This window comes from Bos grunniens, chromosome 22 (assembly GCF_055505025.1).
Source record: "Bos grunniens cultivar Pamir isolate PY7600 chromosome 22, Bosgru_T2T1.0, whole genome shotgun sequence".
NCBI lineage: Eukaryota > Metazoa > Chordata > Mammalia > Artiodactyla > Bovidae > Bos > Bos grunniens.
In genome coordinates, this window is record NC_141186.1 from 29,018,560 (window position 1) to 29,046,376 (window position 27,817).

At 36.0% G+C, this 27,817-nt stretch overlaps 1 protein-coding gene across 3 annotated transcripts in view; it reads right to left on the reverse strand.

Moving 5' to 3' along the window:
* Positions 1 to 4,534: 4,534 nt before the first annotated feature.
* PPP4R2 (protein phosphatase 4 regulatory subunit 2) overlaps positions 4,535 to 27,817 on the reverse strand; it is a 55,424-nt gene continuing 32,141 nt past the window's right edge. For all 3 annotated transcript variants that reach the window (XM_086366719.1, XM_086366718.1, XM_086366720.1), the window contains 7 exons: positions 21,044 to 21,214; positions 12,345 to 12,438; positions 10,873 to 10,910; positions 10,002 to 10,076; positions 9,626 to 9,763; positions 8,668 to 8,957; positions 4,535 to 8,412 (listed from right to left, as the gene is read on the reverse strand). In XM_086366719.1, coding sequence (XP_086222845.1) covers positions 8,096 to 8,412; positions 8,668 to 8,957; positions 9,626 to 9,763; positions 10,002 to 10,076; positions 10,873 to 10,910; positions 12,345 to 12,438; positions 21,044 to 21,214 — 1,123 coding nt within the window. In that variant the 3' untranslated portion in view covers positions 4,535 to 8,095. The remainder of the gene's footprint in view (positions 8,413 to 8,667; positions 8,958 to 9,625; positions 9,764 to 10,001; positions 10,077 to 10,872; positions 10,911 to 12,344; positions 12,439 to 21,043; positions 21,215 to 27,817) is intronic.

Genomic DNA, 27,817 nt, shown 5'->3' on the forward strand with positions numbered 1-27,817 from the left:
CGCCACACTCAACACAAAATGTCATTTCAGAGACACCCCAACATGATAGAATTACTGCTGCCTACCCCCATCTCCCCATCCTCCTCCCCTGCTTTACCTAAGTCCTTAGCGCTGATCACTGTCTTACATATATTTCTACTTATCTTGCTTATCTTCATTATTTGCTGTTTCCCAGGCCTAGGTTCATAAAGTGAAAGTCGCTCAGCTGTGTCCAACTCTTTCCAACCCCATGGACTATACAGTCCATGAAATTCTCCAGGCCAGAACACTGGAGTGAGCAGCCTTTCCCTTCTCCAGGGAATCTTCCCAACTCAGGGATAGAACCCAAGTTTCCCGCATTGCAGGTGGATTCTTTACCAGCTGAGCCACAAGGGAAGCCCAGGAATACTGGAGTGGGTAGCCTATCCCTTCTCCAACGGATCTTCCCGACTCAGCAATCGAACTGGGGTCTCCTGAACTGCAGGTGCATAAGTACCCTTTTAATAAATATGTTTGGATGAACAAAGGAGCAAGTCAGTGCCTGGACTGACTGCTGGCTCTTTTAGAGATATTGGATTCCACCATGCTGCTTTTAAATTCTCCCAAGTCTGGGTGCATCTCAAATGCCGCGGGCCAACGAGGGACGCTATAGCAGTGGCCACAGTGAGAGCATGTGCAAAGCGGCTGTCCTTCTTCATATTCCAATCGAGCAATGTGCATTGCTTGTGCACGATGTGTGTTGAAATTAATCCCTAATGAAAATGTCTTTAAAAGGGTTTTGCTGTGGTCCTCCATCAGAAGTTTTCATGTCCCCCAACTAAGAAAATTCTTGCCAAACAACAATCAAGACTTTGCAGAGTCTAAGAAAGAAAATATTATATAGTCACAAAGAAGTGAAGCTGTGTTTTGTTGCATTGCAGGACTATCACAAGCCCCCGCAGGGCAAACAACCAGCAAAATTCGCCAGGAGGCTGTTGTGACTGACGCAAGCTCTGTGCAAGAATATCACTAAGCTTGTCCCATGCTTCCACGGGCGGTTTATTTTCTTTCAACACAATTTAGATGGCTTGAAGTATGGTTTGCCTGACAGATAATTCCCCATTCTTCCTTCTACCACATCACCAGGGGCAAGGATGTCTGTTTTACACATAATAATTCTTTAAGGATTATTGAGACCCAAATAGCTTGGTTACTTTTTGTTGTTTTCCAGAGAAGGGGTTGGAAGGGCTAATTTTTTAATGTCCCAAACTGCTCACACTAAGCAAACTGGCCACAAGGCAAAGGTCACATGAGGCCACCTGGTTAAATAAACTGTGGTTCATCTACCACAGAAATATTACATCCCTGTTAAAATGACTGGGGTGGCTTTCCAGGCACTGATATAGAAGAATTACCACACAAATGTATTAAACAGGGAAGGAAAAAAAAGGCCACGGATATCCCATTGTATAACGTAGAGCCACTATGGAAAGGGAAGCCGGGGAATAGGAAGAGACCAACACTGTGCTTGCAGTGGAATTAGGTGAACTTTGGAAAGATAGGTTTCTGTATAATACTGTTTTTGAACTCACAGCCACCAGGGAATATACATGCAGTGCTTATTACTACATGTAAAGCTCTTTTCTAGTGGTTAATCCTCATTACAGCCTTGTCAAGTTGGGACCTTATTTTCCAGTCGCACAGAGGTCACACAGCCAGTAGAGGCAGAGCTGGGACTGAAACCCAGGGAATTGACCCCAGATCTTTGCTCTCCAGTCCTAACCTGGATGGTACTGGGCATCTCCCTTCCGGTTCAGGTGGAGAATATAACGGAGGGATCTGGAAGCAATGGAAGCAGGACAGTAACTGTCTGATATATACTGTTCTATTTGAATTTTTGCCAGCTGTGTGCGTGCTAACTTTAAAAATGCATTAAAAAACCACCACTGATCATGTACTCAGAATGTCTAGCTGGAAAAACATGGGTGATAATAGAAAAAAACATGAAGTTAGATGGTGAAGTTCATGCAGTGTGAAACCAAGAGCTTGGGTTTGTGACTAATGAAGCCTTGGGTCTGTTCGGGTTCGTGGGCAAATCCGAGTGTCTCTGCAAATCTTCAGGTATCTGGAATGGCATCCTCTCTGTTGCCCTCACCCTAAGTCTACAGGTCTCCCAAGACTAGGCATCGCCTAAGCATAATTGATAACCATCATTGGGCTTTGGACTCACCATCCATCTTCAAAGGGCTCCAGGGTCAGTTGCCGTTAACTCAAACAGCTCATCTGTAAAATGGGGATACTAAGCACCTCATAGGGTTGTTGGGAAGGTTGAGACAATGTACGACACAGCTACAGACACACAGACCATAAAGTCAGTGCTCAGTTGAAGCTTACTATTACCAGGTATTGACCAGGATTCAAACTTGGATTCCAGCAAAGTTGTATTCCCCAGGGACACCACCTGTCTCCCCATACATGAGTCTCCTCTTTAAAAGAAACTTCAGGTCCTGAACTAGGTCTAGCTTTAAAACCATAATTACCTTGAATGCTCCCAATAACCCTCCCAGGAAGAGAGTTATTTTCCCCACTGTATAAATGAGAAAATTGTAATTTACCCAAGGAACCTCAGGAGGGGACACAACGCTGTGACTTCGCCCACACCTCTATACTCTGACCATTTATACCATGCTGCCTCCTTGGTTGTGCTGCTCACCCCTCAAGGCCAAACCAAACCCCACCTAAACCGAGAGGACTTCCCAGACTGCCACAACTGCACTGTCTGTCCTGTGCATCTCTTCAAGTGACAAGCCGCCCTTTGCTAAACACTGGCAGCTATTGTTCTCCAAACACAACTGAATGGACCGGGTCTACTCTTTTAGCTCTCCCCATACACGGCAATTCATACAAGTTGCCACCTAAAAATTTCAGGTGCCTAGATTCAAAGTGGGAGATCGCATACATCCTTGAATGTATATGGGAATTTAGTCACCATCAATTAAGCTTGCCTTCCCGTTCTGTAGCATCACAAGCAATGGAGAGAAAAACAATGACTCAAAATGAAGACAGCTAAATAATGACCATGTATTTAGCCCTCAAAGTCTCAGCAAACACAGGCACAGTTAAGACTTGCAAAACTACTCAACAGTGAAGATTTCTTGAAGCAACACGTTCTTGACCAAATGTCAAGCCCCATCACAGATTAAAGCAGGACTTTGCTAATGACCCAACTTGCCACTTGAATAAACACCTGTCCCCTACCAGGCGAGGGTGTGGTGTGGTGGTGACTTTCTACAGGTCTGCTGCTCTAACACTGTCAAAATATGACGGTAGTGCACTCTTCGTTCTAAATGGGCAGGTGGGCCAGAGATCATGCATCTTATTCCTAGTCAGCAGAAGAGTAAGTTTTCCTATCAGTAACCCCAAAACTCTGTACTACCTATGTTTAATACTGGAGTGAGTAGCCTATTCCTTCTCCAGCAGATCTTCTCGACCCAGGAATTGAACTGTGGTCTCCTGCATTGTAGGGGGTCTCTTTACCAGCTGAGCTACCAGGGAAGCCCAAATAATAATGTTGGCAGAAGTGAGAGATTAAATATGGATAAACTGCAATTCAATATTTAAACTCAGAAACATCCAGATTTGTACTATGTTCTGAATTCAGAGCCACAGATGTCATTATTTCCTATCACCTACTGTGCAGTACCAAGTATGAAGAAATGAGAACTCAGAACTGAAAATGGAATCTGTCTTTTCCCCTTAGGGTGACTTGTGGCTCAGACAGTAAAGCGTCTGCCTGCAAGGCAGACCTGGGTTCAATCCCTGGGTAAGGAAGATCCCCTGGAGAAGGAAATAGCAACCCACTCCGGTACTCTTGCCTGGAAAATCCCATGGACAGAGGAGCCTGGTAGGCTACAGTCCATGGGGTCGCAAAGAGTCAGACACGACTGAGGGACTTCACTTTCACTTTTCACACTAAGTAGATGTCTAAAACTGACACTTCTAAAATTATTCTAATAAAAATGTACATCTGCACATGCCAACTAGCACCAAATTATACCAAGATAAATTTCTGCCATGTTAAATCTGGTTTTTTTTAGATACCAGGTTTGAGTTGCTCAGATGAACCATCTCTGCAGAAATACCGTTACCACTTAAGCAACAAGAGCTGTAATGAAGTCATGCATTACGCTCTTCTCCCTATGGATCAAGAAATGCTTGTGGAACCTGAAAACCACCTAAGGTAAGAGAAGACAGGGCAGGGGGTGGGGCAAAACACACCTACACCGGCAGAACAAAATACTCTGAAGCTCCATGCTTTAACAGGCCACTCCTCCTTACCCAGAATTTCCGGGATCCCTTTTCAAGCCAGAGGGTTTTATAGCCCTGATAGGCAATTCTAATGCTCCATTCACACTTTTCAAAGGTATTTAATAAACCACAGATTAAATCTAATAATCAACATTCAAAATAGGCCATTTCCCACTGCTCATTTCTGTTCATCAGTATTTTCAGAACTGAGAATGTATTTTTATTAATTTCACACAATTATGGCAAATAAAGTAACTCCACACATAGATTAATTCTTCTAATTTATATTTTATTGCATTATGAAAATAATACATTTATTTGGCAAAGTAATCTAGGCTCCAAGTTGAAATAAAAGAAAATTCTGAAGAAAGTATACTAATTATTTTTAAAATGTGAAATATTAGATATATTCTAACCAATACATACTAGCATTCTTATTAGGCCAATAATCCAATAAACCTAATTATAATAAGTCCATATGAAATTACAAGGTGTTTTTGCATTCAATCATCTTATGATTAGCACAAATCTCAAGAGAGAACTGAGCTTCATTTGATCAAAACCAATGTATTTAAGAAACTCCTGTTCAGAAGACATTTTGAAACACTATCCAGAATTTTTATTTCCTTTGGTTCTACAAGTTGCATTTCTGTCCTTACCACAAGTTACATTTCTCAGAATCAAACATCATAGCTTTAGATTCTGCCCCAAGTACCTTTATAAGTAAACTAGTATATTACATTATCTGAAAAATTGCTGATTTTACAAATGCAAAAATGCATAAGTACATGCCTATCTACACCAGCAAAACAAAATACTCTGAACCTCCATGTTTTAACAGGCCACACCTTCTTACCCAGAATTTCTGGGATGCCTTTTCAAGCCAGAGGGTTTTTATAGCTCCGATAGGCAATTCTAATCCTCCACCCACACTTTTCAAAGGCCTAGTTACAATAAACCCTAAGTGGATTAAATTTATCTAATAATCAACACTTAAAATAGGACACTTCCCACTGCTCATTTCTGTTCACCAATATTTTCAGAACCAAAGATTTATTTTTAAAAATGTTCTAGAGTGCTTTTACTTTTTTAAAAGGAAAAGTGCTAAAAACGTATTACATATATATTCTCACTCTCATTAGCATTTCAAATTCTTTTACATGCTGGGTTCAGAGTCTAGAGTCTAACAGGTAAACAATCTGCTCAAGACAAACAGAAAATAATATTTTTAATCAGAGGTCTTATTTCTTCATTTAGATCTTTTATGACTTTGCTGATGTGTGTTAAGAAAATGTTCCTAAAATTAGCCTTTTAAAAGTACACATCTGAATCAGTTACTATCAGAACTGACATTTTCATGAAGCAAAGTCTCTGTAAGTGCATCTATGCATACATGAGGAAGTTTACTTCCCACCAGACATCAGTAACCAGCTGAACAAGGTTTCCCAGTTTTACTACAGAAGTATCCCATCTATCCTAAAGAAAATATTCCATGAGCATTCTACAATTATCTGTATAAACAGCAACAAGTTTGATCTATGATCAACATAAGAATATCTAATAAATATTAAAACTATTACACTATAGATTAAAATGCAGATCTCTCATAGAGTTGAGTGATGGCATTTTGGTACATTCACCATTATTATACTTTATTTAATAAAGAAATACATTTGCCCTTGCAAAAATAGCAACTGCAAGTATACAAATAAAACCACAGACCTCAAAGTCATGATGCTAAATCTTCAACTTATATCCAACAAAAGTAATTCAGTTTACAAGTGGTCCATGGCACAATTAAAATAAAAAATATCAAAAGGTCACAGGATCTTAAAGAATAGGTTTATTGACAATGATTTCATAAATATTCTAAAGAAAATTTCAAAATTTCTAAACTTAAAATGTTTAAAATCTATTTTCATTGGCAAAATATCCCTTAACAAAATAAAGAATAGGTCACTACAAATGAATGTCACATTTAAAATTTGCTTTAACATTTTTTGCAAAGTTCTTAAAAAAATTTACAATGTGTGATTTTTCTTCTCTCTTGGATACAGTAAATAAATCAATACTCAGTTTTTATTCCAACTATGAGACATATTTCACAAATATATCATCTAGCTGCTGTGAACCTGACAATCAAGTCAGTCAGTAGTATAATACCCGACAGACATAAACGGAGCCAGCTCATTTTGGTAGTTTTAGTCATAGCAATTGAAGTAGTCAAAATGCAAAACTTGTGGTGGCTGCCCAAGTCACCCCAGAGCGTATGATACAGTGTGAGAAAATGTTTGCATCGGTTTTATCAGTTCATCTGTGTACTTCAGGTATCTGAAATTAAAAAAGGGATTCTTGTATATTTTGATAAAAATGTACTCGAGTATTTCATAACATTAATATTTATTGCTTTATATGAATACTGTATTGAAAGCCCAAGCATTCAGTTTACACACAGAAATTATACAATTATATACCGCTTCACAAAGGCAGTGAACACATTACATTCTACAAAATCTACTTTACAGAAATTTAAAAATTCTAAATATCAAAAGGTACAGCTGAAGAAACAGGTATAAATTTGGCAGCCAGTAATTTAGACAGGGAAGTTGCAGCTTGCGCATGACTTTTAAATATGTGAATTTGAAAATATTGAGTTTAGAGTAACCATTGTGCTTTGTGTTGATCTGAAAAATATAACACTGGCTGTCGAAGAAGCATGTTCAAAAATATTTAATTCACTTCAAAATGTCATACAAATTACGGTGGCTTCTATGCACCCCTAAAGCTTCAGTCATTTAGCTCCGGTACATTACTAAAGTAATATATTAATTTTTCCAGTACAGTGGTGTTTCATACCATTGACATTTGTATACTCTAGAATAATTTAGAAAGAAATGTGTAATATTCACAAGGTTCAGAAAAGCAAGCAAAAAGTAAAGGAACCAGCCTGGTTCTTCTGAGATGGTCTCATGTCAGCTTTATAAGCATTCATTCTACAAAATAGTAAGCTAAATGTTTGAACACAATTTCCAAGATAAAGCACATTTTCTCATAAATAATGAAGTATTTTTCTCAGGCACCTCAGAAGTATACAAAAGAATTTAGTTTGAACAGATCTCTTGGAATGTGTTTAACCTGGTATTTCAACAGACGTAAGATTTCCAGGGTTTCACAGGGGCCAGATTTTATCTGAATTACTCAGAAGAGAAAGAAAATGTCTTCTGAAAGAGGTGAACTCAATCATTACCAATAGAAAAAGTATCCACTGTATTCATCTCTTATAGAAACAGAAAAATATAACATTTCCCCCTTAGAATAATATATATATGTATATATGACTTAAAGTTCCATTGTACATAGTCAAACAATAAAATCTGGAAACCAGCATGAAACCCTATAGAGTTCACATGTTAAAATGCTCAAACTATGACCAAAATATGAAAACTACTAGAGCTGTCAGAAAGAGACAAGACAAAAGCTTTCTTGCATATGTAATAAACTAAGTGTGATAATCTCCAAAAAAGTTTTCAAAATTATAATTATTTTCCAGTTTAAAATTTTTAACCCTAAAAAAAAAAAAAAAAAAAAATCTATACACAAACCACTGATTTGACCAGACCAAAAGAAAGTCAGCGGTAAGCAGGACCCAGAGGAGCTGATATTCACAGTTCTCACATGAATAACTCTTTTAGGATTTACCCCATAAAGTATTTTATTTTACAACCTGCTTCTCTTGAAAAACTAAAGGTCCACTTTGTTACATAAACGTTTTATACAGTGTAAAACCAGAACTGTATGTAAAATACTGCATCTAAATATTTCTAAATAGTTAGTCTTGTTCCATTGGTTCATCTGTGACTTCTGTGGCTTCGTCATTTTCCATGGATGATTCTGAGAGAATCTCTCCAGTTTTACTGGAATTGGATCCTACTAATTCTTCGGTTTCATGGCAATCAGAACCACTACTTACAGGGCCTGTATTTTCACTACCTTCAGAATGTAAACCTCTCTCAACTTGAGTCAGATCAGATTCTTCCATTTGATTATTTTCCTCAGAAGTCTCTTCATTCACAGTTAAGGCATCATCAGATTCTTTTTCTTGATTTTTTCTTTCTGCGATCATTTCTCTTGATGTCATAAAAGACTCTAAAAATAAGCAAATGTTGTTGTAGTTAAATTTGATTTTCAAAATACCTCCACAGTTAAGTTTCATGAATTCTGATATTCTACAGTTCAAATCATATCCCCTGAAACTCAGCAGCAACTACATACAGGTGGGAGAAAAAACCCAACATCAGCATTATAAGGAGTTCCATTATGTTAAATTCTTTCAGGCAAAAATGAAGTACAAGAATTTGAGGATCTCCTTACTCCACCCTTTTACAGATGGTCTCTAAATACCTTCTTCTTCCTCCTCATCCTCTTCTTCCTCCTCTTCTGTACAGTGCTGCCTGGTACAACTACTTTCTTTGTCTTTATTCTGAGATGAAGATGGAGATTCTGTTTCTTCTACCATAACTGAAGAAATTTCACTGGAAGATGTTTGACTGGCCATCTCTCTGACTTCACTTTCTTTGTCGAACCTGAGTCTTTTTACCTCATGCCCTTCTGCCTCCACAGTATCTTCGTCTGGATGTTTATTTTTTATAGGGCTCACCGAGGAAACTTCTGATTCAGATGTTGAAGAGTCACTGTAAATATTTTTAAAAGTGTCATTAATAAAACTGTTTCTTCATCCTTTACATTCTATTTTTAAGATCTAATAATATGTAACTTTCACTGTGCAAGTTAAATTGTAACATCTGGGCAAAGAAAAACAAGAGAATAATTCCAAGGACACCTAAACTGTTAAACATTTCCCACTAGGACTACTCAATGAATTACATGACCTTTGTGTTCAATTCTTCAGTGAGTTAAATGTCCTCTTACAATAAAACTACAAGTTCCCCACCGAGACATACTCTTAATTCCTCTCACTCCTTTCCCTTAATGTGATAAGAAAACTTGAGATGGGATATCAATAAAAAGACTTCCTTTTATGATCTACGAAGAGAAATGATTCACAGAATTTGAACTCATTTACAAGTATCTTCTCCAAGTAATTTTCTAAAAGAAAAAAATATATCATGATCATTTTCTTAACACCCTATTATAAACAGAATCTTCCCAAACAAGCAATTAAGTCTTTTCTCTGCCCATCATCAGCATATGCTAATGCCCTTTTTAAGTGCATTAAAATATTTTCTCCTTCTCAAAACAGTAAATAATAAATAAAATTTATTTTTTTAATAAAAAAATCATCCATAAACGTCACTTTTTTGGGAAAACATTTGTTTTCAAAAATAAATCACATACAAACCTGTGATTTTTGTCCTCATTTTGCTTTGACTCTTTGCTGTCTGTGCTCTCAGGCAAGCCGTTTGTTGTCATGGGAACTGACAAAGGAATTTTTGGTCGATTAAGTGGCCTGGGTGTTCCAGGCCCATTTATATTAGACCTATGGTAAGAGAAATGAACATCATTTTCCCAATTTTTGTAAAAAAGTCATCCCTCCCAACGTTTATATGCACACATCACAGAAATACTTTCAGAACCAAGGGTCACCAAATTAATTCTTTTTGGTATATCATCCTATACCTCCCATAAAATTCCCAATTTTTAAAAAGTACATTGAGTTTCCTATTCAAAATTAAGAAACTGCAGCTCTTTGAATAATAAAAAATCAATAATCTCACCTCTCAGTGTAACTTGGTGAATTTCCAGGAAACATAACACCATTCATTCGATTTAAACTATTGGAATTGTTCTTCCTATGAGAGGGAAAAATTTTTTTTAATGGATAGTTCAGTTAACTTTGATAAAAGTCAAGGGTCTAAAAGATCTTTTGTAAGACTTCAATGTCACAGAATCAAACAAAAGACTTCTTAGAGAAATAACCATGAAATTATCCTAGTATCTCATTTAACAATATACAAATATATTCTTCAAGAGTTCTGAAACAAATTCACCATAATCATTCTATGAAATCAGGTATTTTAACCATTAAACAAATACTTCTCAACAGAGGGCAATATTTTCCTACAATCCCTCTTCCTTCACTCATATCCTTAGGGAACACATTTAGCAGTGAATAAATAGATTTTTTTGGTGGAAGTAGGGGAGACATTACTGATATTCAGAGGAAGCCATGGACACTGTGCTAAACTTTTCATAATCCCAGGACATCCACTCCTAGTAAAATTACCAGTGGTACCAAGGAATGTGCCCTACACAGCTACCTAAATTTACTATTTAACTCATGACAATCAGAAATAACAGTCCATCATGAAGAGCAATGTCATCAAGATAGTACATAAATCCAACAATGTAAGATTGCAGTAAATCATGAATCTATTTAATACAAATCTTTTCAATGGAAAAATATATAGGTAATGTTTATTGGTAATATTCTACTCTGGGAACTGGTTGGTAGTTTTGTTAAGTATTTACAAATGTTACCATGCTTAATTACATATAAAATAATTGTAATATATTTTTAAGGCATATATTAAAAATGAAAGAACAGAATATAATATACTAGGAAAAAAGAAAAGTAGCTATACTTACTCTGAGGAGGGATAAACACAGCTAACAACCATCACATTCTGCAATAACAACATTTACTGATTAATATGAGGAAATGTACAACATAAAGTTTACCTCTTTTTAATTTCCCGAAATCACCCTGGTATCAAGTTTCCATGTATTATATTTTTACTAATAAAAGAAATGGCTAAAAACAAAAACCTTCAATAAAAAAGCAAAAACTAAAACAGTAGCAACAGACTAAAATCTAATAACTTACTAAGCTATTTGTTTTGTCAGTCTCATTTTTCCTCAGTTGCTTTGGAACCCTGCCATCATGTGTTTTATGTACTGTATGTAATAGAACAGAACCATGTCCTCTTACCAAGCTATTTAGAGGCTGAAGTATTCTGGCCTTGTAATAATAAATTCCCGGTAAAGCAGCACCCACTCAAAATCTTGATGTGTAGCATGATACAACGCAGGGAAAGAGACGCAAACCTTTTTATAACCCTCCTGATAATCATAACTTTATCAATGGTTTAATATTCATTGAAAGCTTGCTGAGCCAAAGTAAGTGCTTTATATTTAATCCTCCTCACAGAACTGTTATGGTCCACATTTTACAGATGAGGAAACCAAGACTTGGATACGTAACTGGCCCACAGTCACACAACTATGACTCCTGTGACACCGCCTCTTCATCCAAAGAGTGCCAAAGTTTAAGTACTGAAGTCTTTGAACTGTTAAGTACTGAAGAACCATCTCAGCTTCCTGCCCTCAGAGTTCAACAAACACATTAATCCAGTTAGACCCTAAGATCTATTTTAAATCACTAGGTAATGATTTTGGATTCCTGCTCCAAGGGTAAAATGAACAGATTTGAAAAGAACCTTAAAATGTATACTAGACTATATTTTAGGAGCAATCGCTATAGGAATTAGCAAAACCAATGGTCCACATCTCAGTTCACATGCAGTTCCTTCCTTCATTCTTTGCTCCACACAAGCCAATGACTTGCTTTTCATTCCCTGAAACACTTTGATGTAGTTGCCTCTCAGATTATTTCCTTTGTTCAGAATGCTCTGCCCTCTAACATCTCCTCACCCACAAAAAACCCAATTCTTCTCCTATTCTTAAATGTGACATAATTCTTCTCAATACCTTGTATTAGTGATTTTCCAAGTTGTGTACCTCTGAATTCTAAAACTAAAGAATTCTATAGGTAAGTTTGCAAAACCCTCTATTTTTAAGATATCAATTACAGAACTTCTCAGAACTGTTAATATGTTAAGATAAATTAAGAATTTCCAAGAGACAATAATAAACTGCTTTTCCCAAGCATTCTTCTGCCTTCCTCTTATTAAATCTTTCTCTGAAACTTAGAACACAATTTGGGAAAAACTTCAGGTAGGCTGAAAAACCTATTTCAAGACAAGATGCCTGAAGTAGAGTCTATTCAAAGAAAATCTATTATGCTACAGTTTAATATAACCCCATTATACAATACATACCTTTTCTACTCCTCTGAGAAATTTGTCTGTTCCCGTATAGTTTCTCCTTGGATCTGTTAGTAATTCACATAGTCGCTGAATAGTAAAAGGTATACTGCAAAAGAATATAATTTTATAGTTTAAGGTTATTAATTTTCAAGAAAATTAGAACCATTACTCTCGCCATTTCAAGCTTTATCTAGTCACCCATGTTAAGCTACAAAAGAAAATGCTACAAATGAATGGATGAATCACCTAAAATTAGGCAAAACAAGAAGCACACCTGTTCTCTTTAAAAAAAAAAAAACAATTTCCCCCTCCATCCCTTAAAAAGAACATCCAAAATGAACAGAAAGCTTCAAAACTGAGAAAAAATTTTAACATTCTTATTTATGATAATTCAATTTTAAGTTTATAAGACAGGCAACACAAACAAGTGAGAGTCTACTTAATACATAAACTTTCTCAAGCATTCTTTTGCACACCAAGTTTTTTTTTACAGTGTTCAAATAAACTACAAATGTTATCAGAATACAAAAAGTGATTCCAATGAAAAAGTATTATACAGTTCTGCTCCATAATACAATTTTATATACAACCTACATGTTTCACCAAACTTAAAATACATACAAACACACACACTACATATATTTGGTAAGTACCTTACTGACAAGTTTACCAAATACTTAACAACCACAATCAAATTTTCACTTGATCATAGAAAATACAAACCTGAGACATAAATTGAACCTGAAATGATTTTATAAATCAGTGAGTGTTTATCTCACACACTATTAGCATTCCTCAGAATTACAATATGAATAGCAAAATCTCACGAAATAATGATAAATGCAGCTAAAACGTGTATGTAAACTTCAAGACTTCAGTATTTGTCACATGAAATCTACTTATTCTCCTTATAAAGACAATTATAAAGCCTCAAATAGTTATTATTTACCAAGTTGTTTATTGTTTACAGGCAGTTCAACACAAAATTCTTTCTCTCCCACAATGGAAGGCAATTTAGTGAGTGCAGAACTCAAACTCAGGTTCTCAAACTTCAAATTCCATGTTCTGTCTTCCACTATATCACACACACATAAAATTATAAATGTACATTTTCTAGCTGGACCAACAATATTTAGTTCTTATATTCTTAGCATCAGTACTACTCTTTTAGCCAAGTTCTTTGAGTTTCTGAGTCTTATTACTTTTTACATTTCAAAATCAGAGTAAAATACACTGTCAAAATAAAGTATCTTGTTTTTCCAAAGTGTGTCTTTTTTTCATATTTGAAAGCTTCTTAAGGGCAGGATCTCTTCACATACATGACATTCAATATATAATTTATATATATATATATATATTACCATCATGGACTTCAGAATATTAGTGGCATACCAATATGTTGCCCCTCGCTGAGCTCACTGCTTTCCAAATCCTAAACACCCACATACTGCCCCCCCAACCCTATTCCCTCAATGAAGCTCTCAGAGTGATACTGTAATTAAAAGTTTTTATACATTTTACAAAATAAGCAAGGTAGGATCCAGTATTAAGGACACGCAAATACTATTTACCAAATACTTACACTCAAATACTATTTACCAAATACTTAAACAGATATTGTCTATTTATATCTATTCCTTCAACTAAATTTCCTTTACACACTGACAGCCGTGTTTCTCTTAAATTAAAATTAACCATAAAAGATGAGAATCTTCCAACTTCTTGCTTAATCATGGTTTTAGACTAAAATGTTTTGGCTAATTTTCTCTAGAAAAGTAGATAAAATGGTAGTCAATTATTAACACTGTATTTGTGGGTAAATGTCAATACTGCTTTAGAAAGAAAAATGTATTATGTTTGCATAACATGTCAGCCTATGACAAAGTAAGTTTACAATTAAAACATTTTCAGAAGCTTTTTAAGTCATTTTACCAAGTGTCCAATAGATGGCACTAAGATGTTATACAACTCTCACTCAAGTGAACAGTTTTAAAATACAAACACTTCCTGTAAATCAAAGTACCCACGGGAAACAATTATTATAATTTTGACAACTGCATTTAAGATTAAGTACTTTTTAATCTTTTATGTAAACATGAGAGCTGACTATAGTTTACTCAATAGCAGACTTGAAAGACACTTAAGGTAAACAATTATGACAACAAACGCTAATAAAATTGTGTACACAGTGCTACAGAGAAAGAATAAATTGTATGCCAGGGAATCGAACATAAAAATGGGAACACTTAATTTGAGGTGGGTCTTTAAAAGAAGGTATAAAAATAAACCAGGTAAATCCAAAATGAATGCTTGGTACAACTCTATGACAGGTCTGCTTTCTCTTTCTCTTCCACTACACAACAGTTTACACAGCACACAAGACAGTTTCCTGAAAACATTAACAATTCTTCTAATAAAAAATTATCACTAGCTAAATTAAGACATGTGCTAAGAAGAAAAAAAAGAGCAAAAATGAATACGACTAACTCTCAATGAAAAATATGAACCAGAATCCTGAAATTGGGAGAATGGGGAAAGATATTTATTAGTAAAGGTGCACTGTGAAACAATTAAGTAGAAAAATATTTTGAGTTATTTAAAATGCATTCCGTTTACTTTGCATTACCTATATATTACTTGTCTACATCGTAAGATGAAAATTAAGATTACATAAGGAACTGGAAAATAACTTATTAAGGATATGATTAGCACGCATTTTGTTAAGCAAACCCCCCAAAAATATGTCTACAACATCTAACAAAACACTAGTTACATATAGGGTAGTATGGCTTTAAAAAAAAAAAATACTGGCTAACCCTCTGGGACACTGTGCCCAGGTTGAATTTACCTCTTTAAAGTCTTCTGGAGAACAGGGATTCTGAAAACACATTTCTTAAGTAATTATTATGAGCGCTGATACATAATGCATATAAACCACTTGAAAGTGAAAGTTGCTCAGCTGTGTCCAACTCTTTGCGATCCCACGGACTATATATACAGTCCATGGAATTCTCCAGGCCAGAATACTGGAGTGGGTAGCCAGTCCCGTCTCCAGGGGATCTTCCCAACCCAGGGGTCTAACCCAGGTCTCCCACGTTGCAGGACAATTCTTTACCAGCTGAGCCATCAGGGAAGCCTAAGAATACTGGAGTGGGGAGCCTATCCCTTCTCCAGCAGATCTTTCTGACCCAGGAATCAAACTAGGGTATCCTGCATTGCAGGCAGTCTACCAGTTGAGCTACCAGGGAAGCCCATAAATCACTCAGGGCCTGAAATACTTTATGAATAAATCTTAGTTCCTATCATTATCCCAATTTCATCTGCTATTTACTGTAGATTTTGAGAAGGCACAAACCCTCCAGAGACCAACTTATGGTGAAACCAAACAAAAAATGTTTTTAAAAATATTCCTTTTAATTCCAAAAAGTAACTAAATCTGATGAAACAGGATCACAGGTTGTACATTACGTATATACCTTAATTTGCCTGCAATCTGTCCCCATCTATTGACCTAAAAAAAAAAAATTCAAATCTTATGCACCTAAAAGCTATCGGAATTCAGATATCAAGAATGCTGCTGAACAGAGAAAGACATCTAAGCATAAATTACAAACTGTAAACACCAAGCTCTAAAGTTAGAATTTCCTGTCTTGTATTTTAACCCGAGAAAGATTTTAAGTGACTAAAATTAATATTTTTTAATTTATCTGTTTAAATGTTTGATCATCAAGATGTGCCAATATTCTGGATATACACCAAGATATTCAGCTGGAAAGAAAGCATCCATCAAAATAAAAATCTTTATCTTACTTCTACATTATATAATTATATGTGTGTTATATAGTTATATATTGGGCTTCCCTGGTGGCTCAGCTGGTCAAGAATCTGCCTGCAATGTGGGAGACCTGGGTTCGATCCCTGGATTGGGAAGATCCCCTGGAGAAGGGAAAGGCTACCCACTCCAGTATTCTGGCCTAGAGAATTTCATGGACTGTATGGTCCGTGGGCTCACAAAGAGTCAGACACAACTGAGCAACTTTCACATACGTTATAAAGCAATGTTCCTCATAAAAAAAGATGAAGGAAATTAAAACACAGAGACCATTAAAGTAAAAGGCTAAAAGAGCTAACCATAAAATCAGACACCTGATTTAAAAAATGCTAAAACAGCCAATAACTTTTATGCATAAAGGTATACTTTTTACTACATCTTTATTTTCTATTAAGGTCCACATTTATACTGTCTTAATTAACAGAATTACTATTTAAGTGGAAATTAACTTAAGTATCTCTTAGACATCAAAGATTAAATGTATTGAGTTTTGTTTACTCTAAAGTTCTAAAGAAGTAAGAAATCACCAGTGGAATCTTGTGATACAATCTTACTTAAATCAATATGTTCTTTCTGGATCAGGCTTTAACATCTATATAAATATATACATGTCATAAATATTCATGTGCATATATTTTATACCTCAAGACAAAGGTTAGAAATTGGGATTTATTGAAAAGAGCACTGTAAGTTAAGAAAAAGAAAAATTTGGCCCTTTCAATAATGGTACATAACCGTGAACTAGTATCTACGTCATTCCCTACCCTAAAAGGAATCTGCAGCAACTGACAACACTTTTAACCAGTTAATCACCTTCTACAGTGCCTGAATTACTTTACTTACTTCAAATAAAAATGTTAAGAAAAATTAATTAGGTTTCTGTTATTTCCTCTCTTTCAATTATAAAATTTTATTAAAGACAGCATCACATCAAAACCTATTACCAACACACAAAGCAAGGCAGTTAAGGGGAGTAAGGAGGGAAGGCTACTAAGCAACCTTGAGTCTCAACAAGTTATGCTAGAAAAGGTAATAAAGAAAAAATAATAAGTCTCTTCTAATAGATTCAACATGCTCAACAAATACTGACACAAATAATGAACATAAAATGCAATAAGTCTATTTTCCCCAAGAGGAACAGGTACACCAGCAAGCAGAAATAGGTAAAAGGAGTGAAAGAACCAAGTAACAAAAGGCTAGAACCCATTCTCTCATCCTTGAATAATCTTAAGCTAACTATAAAGCAAACAATATAAAATCAAAAAAGGAGTAAATGTTTTATATCTACAATCCAGATTTTAAAGTACTGAAAATCTTGTATATAAACCTTTAAAAAAATATGAAGAGGCAAAAACCCTCAGGTGCAGAAACTTACAAGGTATCTGCACTGGTGCACGTAAGCATACAAACAAGTCATTTGGGTGCAAGAGGGAGGGGACACACGTATACCTGTGGCTGATTCATACTCATGTACAGCAGAAACCAGCAAATCATGGTAAAGTAATCATCCTCCAACTAAAAACATATATTTTAAAAAAGAAAAAAAAAAAATCCTTTGAAAGTTTTCAGGACTAAGCGAACTCTGATTATGCACATTAAAATAACTTAAAAAAATAACTCCAGAGAAGAAATTTTATAGTCAGGCCATCATGCCAAAAGATAAGCACTCCTCAGTTACAACTGACATGTTAGCAGTGATATAACCAAGATTTTTAGGTATCAAATGGTTGTGCACTTTGCCTGCTGCTGCGTAGTCACTTCAGTCGTGTCTGACTCTGTGCGACCCCAAAGACGGCAGCCCAGCAGGCTCCCCCATCCCTGGGATTCTCCAGGCAAGAACACTGGAGTGGGGTGCCATTTCCTTCTCCAATGCAGGAAAGTGAACAGTGAAAGTGAAGTCGCTCAGTTGTGTCCAACTCTTAGCGACCTCATGGGCTGCAGCCTACCAGGTTCCTCCGTCCATGGGATTTTCCAGGTAAGATTACTGGAGTGGGTTGCCACAGTGGCTAGATGCCCTCATAAATACACAGCCATGCCCTTTTAGTCAACTACCCACAGCAAGGGAAGCTTACTGCTAATTTTCGAGAGGTCTTAGGTCTAACACATTGTCAAAAGCAGAGGAAGACTTAAGTAATTAATTTGCATTCACCCTTGGTGTCCAGAATCTTATAGTTCAGAAAATCCGGCCAACAAGTAAACGGATAATTTCCACTTAAAAGAGGAAAAATTTATATACTGACAATACTAGTTTTAGAAAATAATCTTTTCATGCCAAAATAATTTGAAGCATTTATTATAGAGCTTTCACTAATTAAAAACAAAAACAGCAAAATGAAGTTACCAATAATAAAATCACTGAAAGATAAGAAAAACCAAAAAAGATATGAAAGAAACCAATTCATTAAAGAGTCATTAAGGACACGCATGCTCCCTTTCACTTGCAATCAAAGAGACACAAATCCACAGACAGACCCACAAAAATACTAGGGAAAAAAAACAAAAACAAAAACAAAAAAGAACAGCATTTACATATAACACAGAAGCATAAATGAAAATACTCTGTGAGGTCAATCTGGCAATAATAATAAAAATTTTAAGTGTGCATACATGATAACCTAGTAACGGTTTCTACAAAATAAAAAAAGGAACAATAAATCTGTACACAAATTCAACATACACCATTCATCATACACAAAAGTGTATGTACAAGGGGGCGCACTACAAGCACTTGTAACAGCTAAAAAAATTAATGCCCACCAAGGGAGCAGAAAAAATGAACTACATAATCTGTTAATATAACAGAAAATAATGCAGCCATTTCAAATAAAGACAAACAGAACACACAGACGTAACTGTACTGATATAAAAATTTCAAAGCTCTTCTAAAAGTAAAATACAACTAGCATACAACATGATCCTCCTTTCTTTTCTTCATATACTCCTAGGACATATGAGGATATTTTAAAAATTATGAACACACTACTGTAATTTTTTTAATTTAAAAGATGATCTATTACGAAGAGCAGAAGAGGAATACTGGCAAAGACAAACCCTTCAACTCGGTGAAAAAGATGCTACTTTTACTCACCACTCTGAGGGAAAAAATTTTTATAGCAACAACTAATCGACGTATATTCAAACACAAAAATAAAACTGAAAAATATTACAAAGATGTTTCAATGTACCACATATCAAATATTATGATATAGATAAAAATGGATAAATCAAAAATGAAAAATACAAAAATACTAATGTATCATTAAGACTTGAGTTCTGCTTAAGAAAAATAATTCGCAAACTGCCATTTTGAAATACCAAAGTAAAAATATAAATTATAGTTTAAGATAAAAAATATTTTAAAAGAAATTATATTTACGTATGCTTAGGCATTTAAGGACTGTTCAAGTCCTTTTCAGAGGTAGGTCAATTACCTATTTAACAAATTATGTGTGTGTGTGTGTGTGTATAAAATATCTTGGAGAAGGAAAGGCACCTTTTTAACAAATAAAGAAATGAGAAATATTTAATACCTATATAGCTGTGTTTCATCCAATTTAATGTTTAAGAACTGAAAATGGTATTACTAATTTAGAATCACAAGTAGCTTCACATTCACAAAGCAGTGGTGTATAATTTGACCTGTTTGACCATAACTCTTAATTTTAAATGAGCCGTAACTTACTGAAATAAAAGATGAATTACCATAATGTCTAAGTACTATCAACCTCTGCACTATTTATAAACATCCCCAAGAAGTATTCTTAACCATATTCAATAGTAAGCCTTATGTAACATACTTCCAATACACAGCATGTGGCTTCATCATGGTATATGCTTTAAAAAAATCAGTAGATGTATGCATACAGTTAAATAATTTTCACTAATACAACAGGGTACACGGAAAACAAGTCGCCCTCCAATCCCAAACCCCTAAGAGCAGCTTTAATTTCTCCCATGAGTATTTCGGCAACATACCCAAAACCAAAGTTTAAGAATTTGATACCTTAAATCAAACTGCTAAGCAGGGAAACATGACATAAAATAAAGGGTTAAGTGAATTAAACTATCTTGTTGCAAATCCCATGTGATTAAATATCTGAAGAAAAAATTGAGACCATTCATGCTACCTAAAAATACAAATGAAATCTCATCAAAAACTGTCCCTAAATATAAATTCATGGTTAACATATCCACAATTCACTAAATTAGGTGTTGTCATTCCACACTCCAATTTATGCCAATTTAAACACTGAACAATTCAACTTCAAAAATACTTCTTGCCTTCAATAAAGGGAGCCCTAAAAATACAAAGTCCTGAAAAGAAAGTATTTAAAATAACAGAATATGACACATAATTTAAAAGTCAGCTTCATTTTTAGTGGAGAGTTAACTTTTCAGTGCTATGTTTTATAAAAGGCTAAAACGGTTCCTTACTGGAGGGAAAACAGGGACTCTTACCAAAATATTTTTAATTAAAAAGTAGAATCTAAGTAGAATCCTTTCATAAATTGCTTTTCATTTTAAAAGAAATGTTACTTACCTCAATAACAGGTTCCAAAGTATAAAGATTTATAATATCAAATATAAAATAGAAAAAAATTTTAAATATTTGATGTTTCCACTGTCACACACATTTGAAGTCTAAATGCCAGTGAACCATATAAAGGTGGTTCAAGTGTAAAAAAAAAAAAAAAGCTGTGAGAATTTCAACTACTTGTAAAATGGAACTCAATAACATCTATCTATCTATCTATATATATCACGAGACATAGAGCTTATTCGAATGAATGATCAAACAACTAGACACTTCAAAACTTTGAGGAAAAATCTTTAATGATCTGCTAAAAATTAAACCTTTAACGTAGAATTAAATGCATACCCATTAAATCCAGTGACAATTTTCAGTATTCTTTCCTTCATTTCATCAAAGGGAATATATTCAACATTAGGGTTGGGAGGACCTCTTGGTTCAGGAGCTGAAGTTCTGAAATCATCCATCACCTTCTCCAGTTTGAAAATAAAATAGCCTTTAAATTGGGACCACTGAATCCTATAAGTAAAAAATTAAAAAAATATATATAACACCATGTAGAGTCACAATTCTTGAACAAAAAGTACAAATACAGAATATATCACAACACTAATACTAACAAAATTAAGATCAGGAAAAGTAGTTGTGAGAATGACTTTGTTCAGCAGCCTGCACCACACCTGATCATCTAACTCACAACCTCCTACATGCTTCCATCCAATTCTCCCAAACTCCTGATCCAAACAAAACCTAAATCAGATTACAATCTTGAAAATTAACTACTGGTATTTCTAGTTGAAAGCTTATTGTCTAAGTCCCACTTTCCACATTTTAAACACATTACTCTGCCTCCATCTCTTACAACAAAGGGACGTGTTACTGTCCCCACTTAAAATAAGTTATTAGAAACTGGCCCAACCTTACATTTACAACTTTAAGTGGACTCCCATACCCTAAGCTCTTAACATCCAAGGTATAAATAATGCTTATGTGTGTGTGCTTAGTTGCTCAGTTCTGTCCAACTCTGTGACCCCATGGACTGTAGCCTGTCAAGACCTTCTGTACATGGGATTATCCAGACAAGAATACTGGTGTGGGTTGCCATTTCTTCCTCCAGGGGATCTTTCCGACTCAGGGACTGAACCCACATTTCCCGCACTGGCAGGTGGATTCTTTACCACTGAGTTACCTGGAAAGCCCCCTGTAATGCTTATATAGACTAGTAAATTTTCTTGTCTTGTTATCTGTTAAAATAGTAAAATAAACTTCAATTTCTCCTAGTTCTTTTGCTTTCAACTAAAATTTTTAGTATTTTTATCATTTAAAAGACATATACCGCACGTTCTATACAAGACATATCTTGCAAAGTAAAAAGTTGATTAATATCTGTATATAACTTTCACATCTGTTCATGAAAATATCAACATCTTTTTATTCCTGTCCCCTCACATTTTACCACTAACATAAGGAAATTTAATGATGAAATCCGTCTGAATAACCTAAATTCTAAGAGATACAAAGGTCAGGAACGCCAACCATTCCTCCAAACCTGTAACCATTAATGGCAGCAGATAGATCTCATACACAGGAGACTACTTAAGCAAGCTAAGACTGCTAGTCTGCAATCACTCTTCCACCCGGTTCAGCAACCCTACAGACTAAGCCAGCAGCTCTCAAAGTGTGGCCCCAAGAGGTCAGAGCTATTTTCGTAAGAGCAGAGTTGACTTTTTCACTGAGCTGACATCTGCAGTGACAGTGGGTGCAAGCGCAGCAGGGGCAACACGGCCGACACTTGAGCACAAGGCAAAGCAGCAGCACCAGCTCCACTGGCAGCAGCTGTACCTTCCTTATCAACACAAAATCACAATTTAAAAATGAACTATTTTACTGCAAAGTTCAACAAAGCAAATTTCCTAAGTTGTTTAAATCTTGATCTTTGAGTACACGTATGTCTTTTTAACCACCCAGTGGTACTAGAACCCGCCTGGCAATGCAAGAGACAAAGAGATGAAGGTTTGATCCCTCAGTCGGGAAGTTTCCCTGGAGGGCATGGCAACCCACTGCTGTATTCTTGCCCAAAGAATCCCACAGACAAAGGAGCTTGGTGCGCTACAGTCCACAGGGTTGCAAGAGTTGGATATGACTGAAGCGACTTAGCATAGCACAGACAACACCATGAAAAATATACATAAAGGATTTCTGTTGCCTAGCCAAATACTGTAGACATCTCAAGTAGCAAAAAGCTAAATACTGGTGCCAGCTGAGTGAGCTATTTTACATAGAAAGCCTTTTTTACTTGAAAGGAATGTCAAATAAATAATGCTTATTCAAAACCAAAAGAAACCAGTAGACATGTTCACAAAAAAAAATCAAGAAAATCAACTGAAATATTCGTGACCACTGATAAAGTCTAGAAAATGTGAGCTTCACTGTGGGCTTGAAAAGTTCCTGATACATTCCAAAGACATTTCCAAACCTACCACTGTTGATGTGAAAGATATTGTAACACCCTCCCACATAAGTACAGGCAACAAAAAAAATAAACTGAACTGTATTAAAATAAAAAAACTTGTGTATCAAAGGACACTTATCGGCAAAGAGTGAAGAGTCAACCCAGAGAACGGGAGAGACTATATGCAAATCATCTTTCTGATAAGGTGTTAATATCCAGGACATGGCAATAAAACAGAACTCCACATCCATTAGAGGGCTATCCAACAAAAACCAAAACAAAACAAAGCAACACCTCCCCCTGCCACACACACACACACAGCAGAGATAACTGCTGCCTGGCCAGTATGTAGGGAAACTGAAAACTATGTGGCACTGCCTGTCAGAACGCAGAACAGCGGAGTCACTGTGCCAAAGATGCTTTAAAAGAACCAGTTACTACATGACCCAGCAAACCCATTTTCAAAAGATAGAGATGCAAAAGATCCAAAAACAGAAAGTCAGATGAAACTCACTTACATACAATGCTGGAAACTACTCTAATGTATCTCAACAGATGAAGAGATAAACAAAACGTGCACACACACATACACATACAGTGGGATATAGCCTTAAAGAGGAAGAGAAACTTTCACATACTAAAACAATGATTAATCTTGAACACATCACACTAAGCAAAATAAGCCAGACACAAAAGAAGTAGTATTCTGATTTCACTTTTATGAGGTATCTAGAATAGTCAGAGAGACTGCAGAAAGGCATATGCCAGGGCTTTGGAGAAGGGATGGTTGACACATTATTGTTTAAGGGGTACAGTTTCAGGAGATAAGACTGCCAATAAGTTCATGAAAAGATGTGCATTAAGGAAATGCACATCAAAACCACAAGATACCATTCCACACCCACTGAAATTGTTATATTAAAAAAGATGTATTCAATGACAAGTGTTGGGGAGGAAGTACGAGAGGTGGAAACCTACACACTGCTGATGGGAATGTAAAATGGTATACAGCCATTTTGGAAAATAACTTGGCAGTTGCTCAAAAAGTTAAAAAAGAGCTGATGTGTGACCTCACAACTTCCTGTTCAATGGGTGGATTATATGGTAGGTAAATTTTATTCACTACTAGCATTTTTACTAGGCAATGCCAAAGAATGCTCAAACCACTGCACAACGGCACTCATCTCACACGCTAGCAAAGTAATGCTCAAAATTCTCCAAGCCAGGCTTCAGCAATACATGAACTGTGAAATTCCAGATGTTCAAGCTGGTTTCAGAAAAGGGAAAGGAACCAGAGACCAAACTGCCAACATCCACTAGATCATCGAAAATGCAAGAGAGTTGCAGAAAAACATGTATTTCTGCTTTATTCACTATGCCAAAGTCTTTGACTGTGTGGATCACAATAAACTGGAAAATTCTGGAGGAGATGAGAATACCAGACCACCTGACCTGCCTCTTGAGAAATCTGTACAGGTCAGGAAGCAACAGTTAGAACTGGACATGGAACAACAGACTGGTTCCAAACAGGAAAAGGAGTACATCAAGGCTGTATATTGTCACCCTGCTTATTTAACTTCTATGCAGAGTACATCACGAGAAACGCTGGACTGGAAGAAGCATAAGCTGGAATCAAGATTGCCGGGAGAAACATCAATAACCTCAGATATGCAGATGACACCACCCTTATGGCAGAAAGTGAAGAAGAACTAAAGAGCCTCTTGATGAAAGTGAAAGAGGAGAGCGAAAAAGTTGGCTTAAAACTCAACGCTCAAAAAATTAAGATCACGGCATCAGGTCCCACCACTTCATGGCAAATAGATGGGGAAACAATGGAAACAGTAGCAGGCTTTATTTTGGGGTGCTCCAAAACCACTGCAGATGGTGACTGCAGCCGTGAAATTAAGACACTTACTCCTTGGTAGTAAAATTATGACCAACCTAGACAGCATACTAAAAAGCAGAGACATTACTTTGCCAGCAAAGATCCATCTAGTCAAAGCTATGGTTTTTCCAGTAGTCATGTATGGATGTGAGAGTTGGACTATAAAGCAAGCTGAGAGCCAAAGAATTTATGTTTTTGAACTGTGGTGCTGGAGAAGACCCTTGAAGAGTCCCTTGGACTGCAAGGAGATCCAACCAGTCCATCCTACAAGAAATCAGTCCTGAATATTCACTGGAAGGACTGATGCTGAAGCTGAAACTCTAATACTTTGGCCACCTGATGTGAAGAACTGACTCACTAGTAAAGACCCTGATCCTGGGAAAGACTGAAAGTGGGAGAAGGGGACAATAGAGGGTGAGATGGTTGGAGAGCATCACTGACTCGATGGACATGAGTTTGGGTAAACTCCGGGAGTTGGTGATGGACAGGGAGGACTGGCGTGCTGCAGTCCATGGGGTCTCAAAGAGTCAGACATGACTGAGCGACTGAACAGAACTGAATGGTTTTAAAATTTGATCATGGTGATTATTTAAAGCTATATGCATGATTAAGTTTTCCCTCCTTTCCCTAGATTTCTTTTGGGAAGGGGAATTTGACGCTTAATAGGCAGATGCAGCACATTTTAATTTCTGACATGACTAATATTAACTTCTGAGTACTATCCAATTGCCAGTGGTTACTAAAATTTATCTTTAAATTTCACTAGATTCCCTATAGTCATTTCAGTTCAGTTCAGTCACTCAGTCGTGTCCGACTCTTTGCAACCCCATGAATTGCAGCACGCCAGGCCTCACTGTCCATTACCAACCCCCAGAGTTCACTCAAACTCACGTCCATCGAGTCACTGATGCCATCCAGCCATCTCCTCCTCTGTCGTCCCCTTCTCCTCCTGCCCCCAATCCATCCCAGCATCAGAATCTTTTCCGATGAGTCAACGCTTCGCATGAGACGGCCAAAGTACTGGAGTTTCAGCTTTAGCATCATTCCTTCCAAAGAACACCCAGGACTGATCTCCTTTAGAATGGACTGGTTAGATCTCCTTGCAGTCCAAGGGACTCTCAAGAGTCATTTAACTAAAACTTAAACATACTAGGGGAGGTTACTGAAATAAGAGTCATATACTTTTCATTTCTTAAGAATTCTTTCCATAGTTTTAATAATCATTCCCTAAGTCATAACCTGTTTCATGAATTAGAATTTCCATGTACACATTTGAGAAAAAAAAAAGATGCATCTTTCCATTAATTGCTTTAAAGTCCACCTATGACACCTAAACACCACCACATTAATGTAAAGAGCAAGACAAAACGTGATGGGAGACCTGGTAAAGCAAACTATGGGGAGCTTCAACGACTCTAGGTCACTAGAGCAGACAGTAACTAAGTCCCGTAAAATGAAATGAATTACTGAATTTGTACTTTAAGCTTCACATGTAACAAGCAGACTTACTCTATATATCATATCCAACTGATACAACTCAAATTATGACATACATAATTGGGGGGAAAAAAAAGCTTCTATAAAATGTGAAAGGTAACTTTTTAGATGCAACACAACCAATAAAAACCAAAGCAGAAAATGCTTCCCTGAAAATTATGTAATTTGAGCACAAAAGCAAGCCATGAGTAAGTCAACTAAAAATTTGGCAACAAAAATAATTTTCTTATGAATGTACTCATAGAACGAGAAACTAGAAAAGAAAAAACAAAAAAATCCTTAGTTTTCAAATGAAAATAAAATTATTCTAAACAGATGGCTCATGATACACAAACACGTTTTCAACTTTAGAATCAACTCCTCCACATAAAAATTTCCTCCAAAAATACATACTCAGAATTTTCATCTACTCTGCTCAAATTAACTCAAGAATCCACTGAAATGCATTACTGTTAAGTAACTTCACCTCCCTCTGCTTCCTTTGTTCTCATTCCTCTTCATTTTTCCCTTTATGCAGTAGCTCCTCTATGAAGGAAAATACCTCATACCACTAAAAAACGTATTCTCCTTCCAAACACTGCATTCATCTTTTTCCTCTATAGGAACTGGTAAGTACTAGAACAAATATGTTTCCCTCACAATTTTCAGGTTAAAGCTATTTTTCAGAGCCCAAGGGTAGAAAATCCATTTCTTTATTTCCCAGCTACTTCTGGAACATTTTAGTGGCCAGCAGCTACATCTTAACTTGCTGCCTCTTACAGTTCCAAATTCTAGTAAGGTGACTCAGCTCACTGCTCTCCACGCAAAATCTGTGTGGGAAGCTAACACAGCAGAGCACAGGAGAGCCCGACACTATCTCCAAGGGAAAGCAGATGCCATACAATCTGTAAACAAAGGGAAATGTGGAAAAAAATGAATGGACGAAAACAAACAAATTAATGAGACTTATCACTGACCCAAGATGACGGGGCTTTAAATCGGGAGACTTCAGCTATAACAATCTGACTGGAGCAAACAAAGACAAGTCAACTGAATCTGAATTTCATCAGCAGACAAAGTGTGATAAGAATTTAATCATAACTATCTGACAAATACAAGTAAATTTAATCCGAATACTGAATTACATGAGCGGAAGATGGGCAAAAATAACGTAATTGCTTACACAAAATCCTGACATTTTTAAGAACTTTAAAATATAAATTACCAAGTCAGAAATCTCTACATGGAGCCCCAATCAAGAGAACATTCCTTTTGTATAATTATACTTTTATAATATCTTTACCAATTA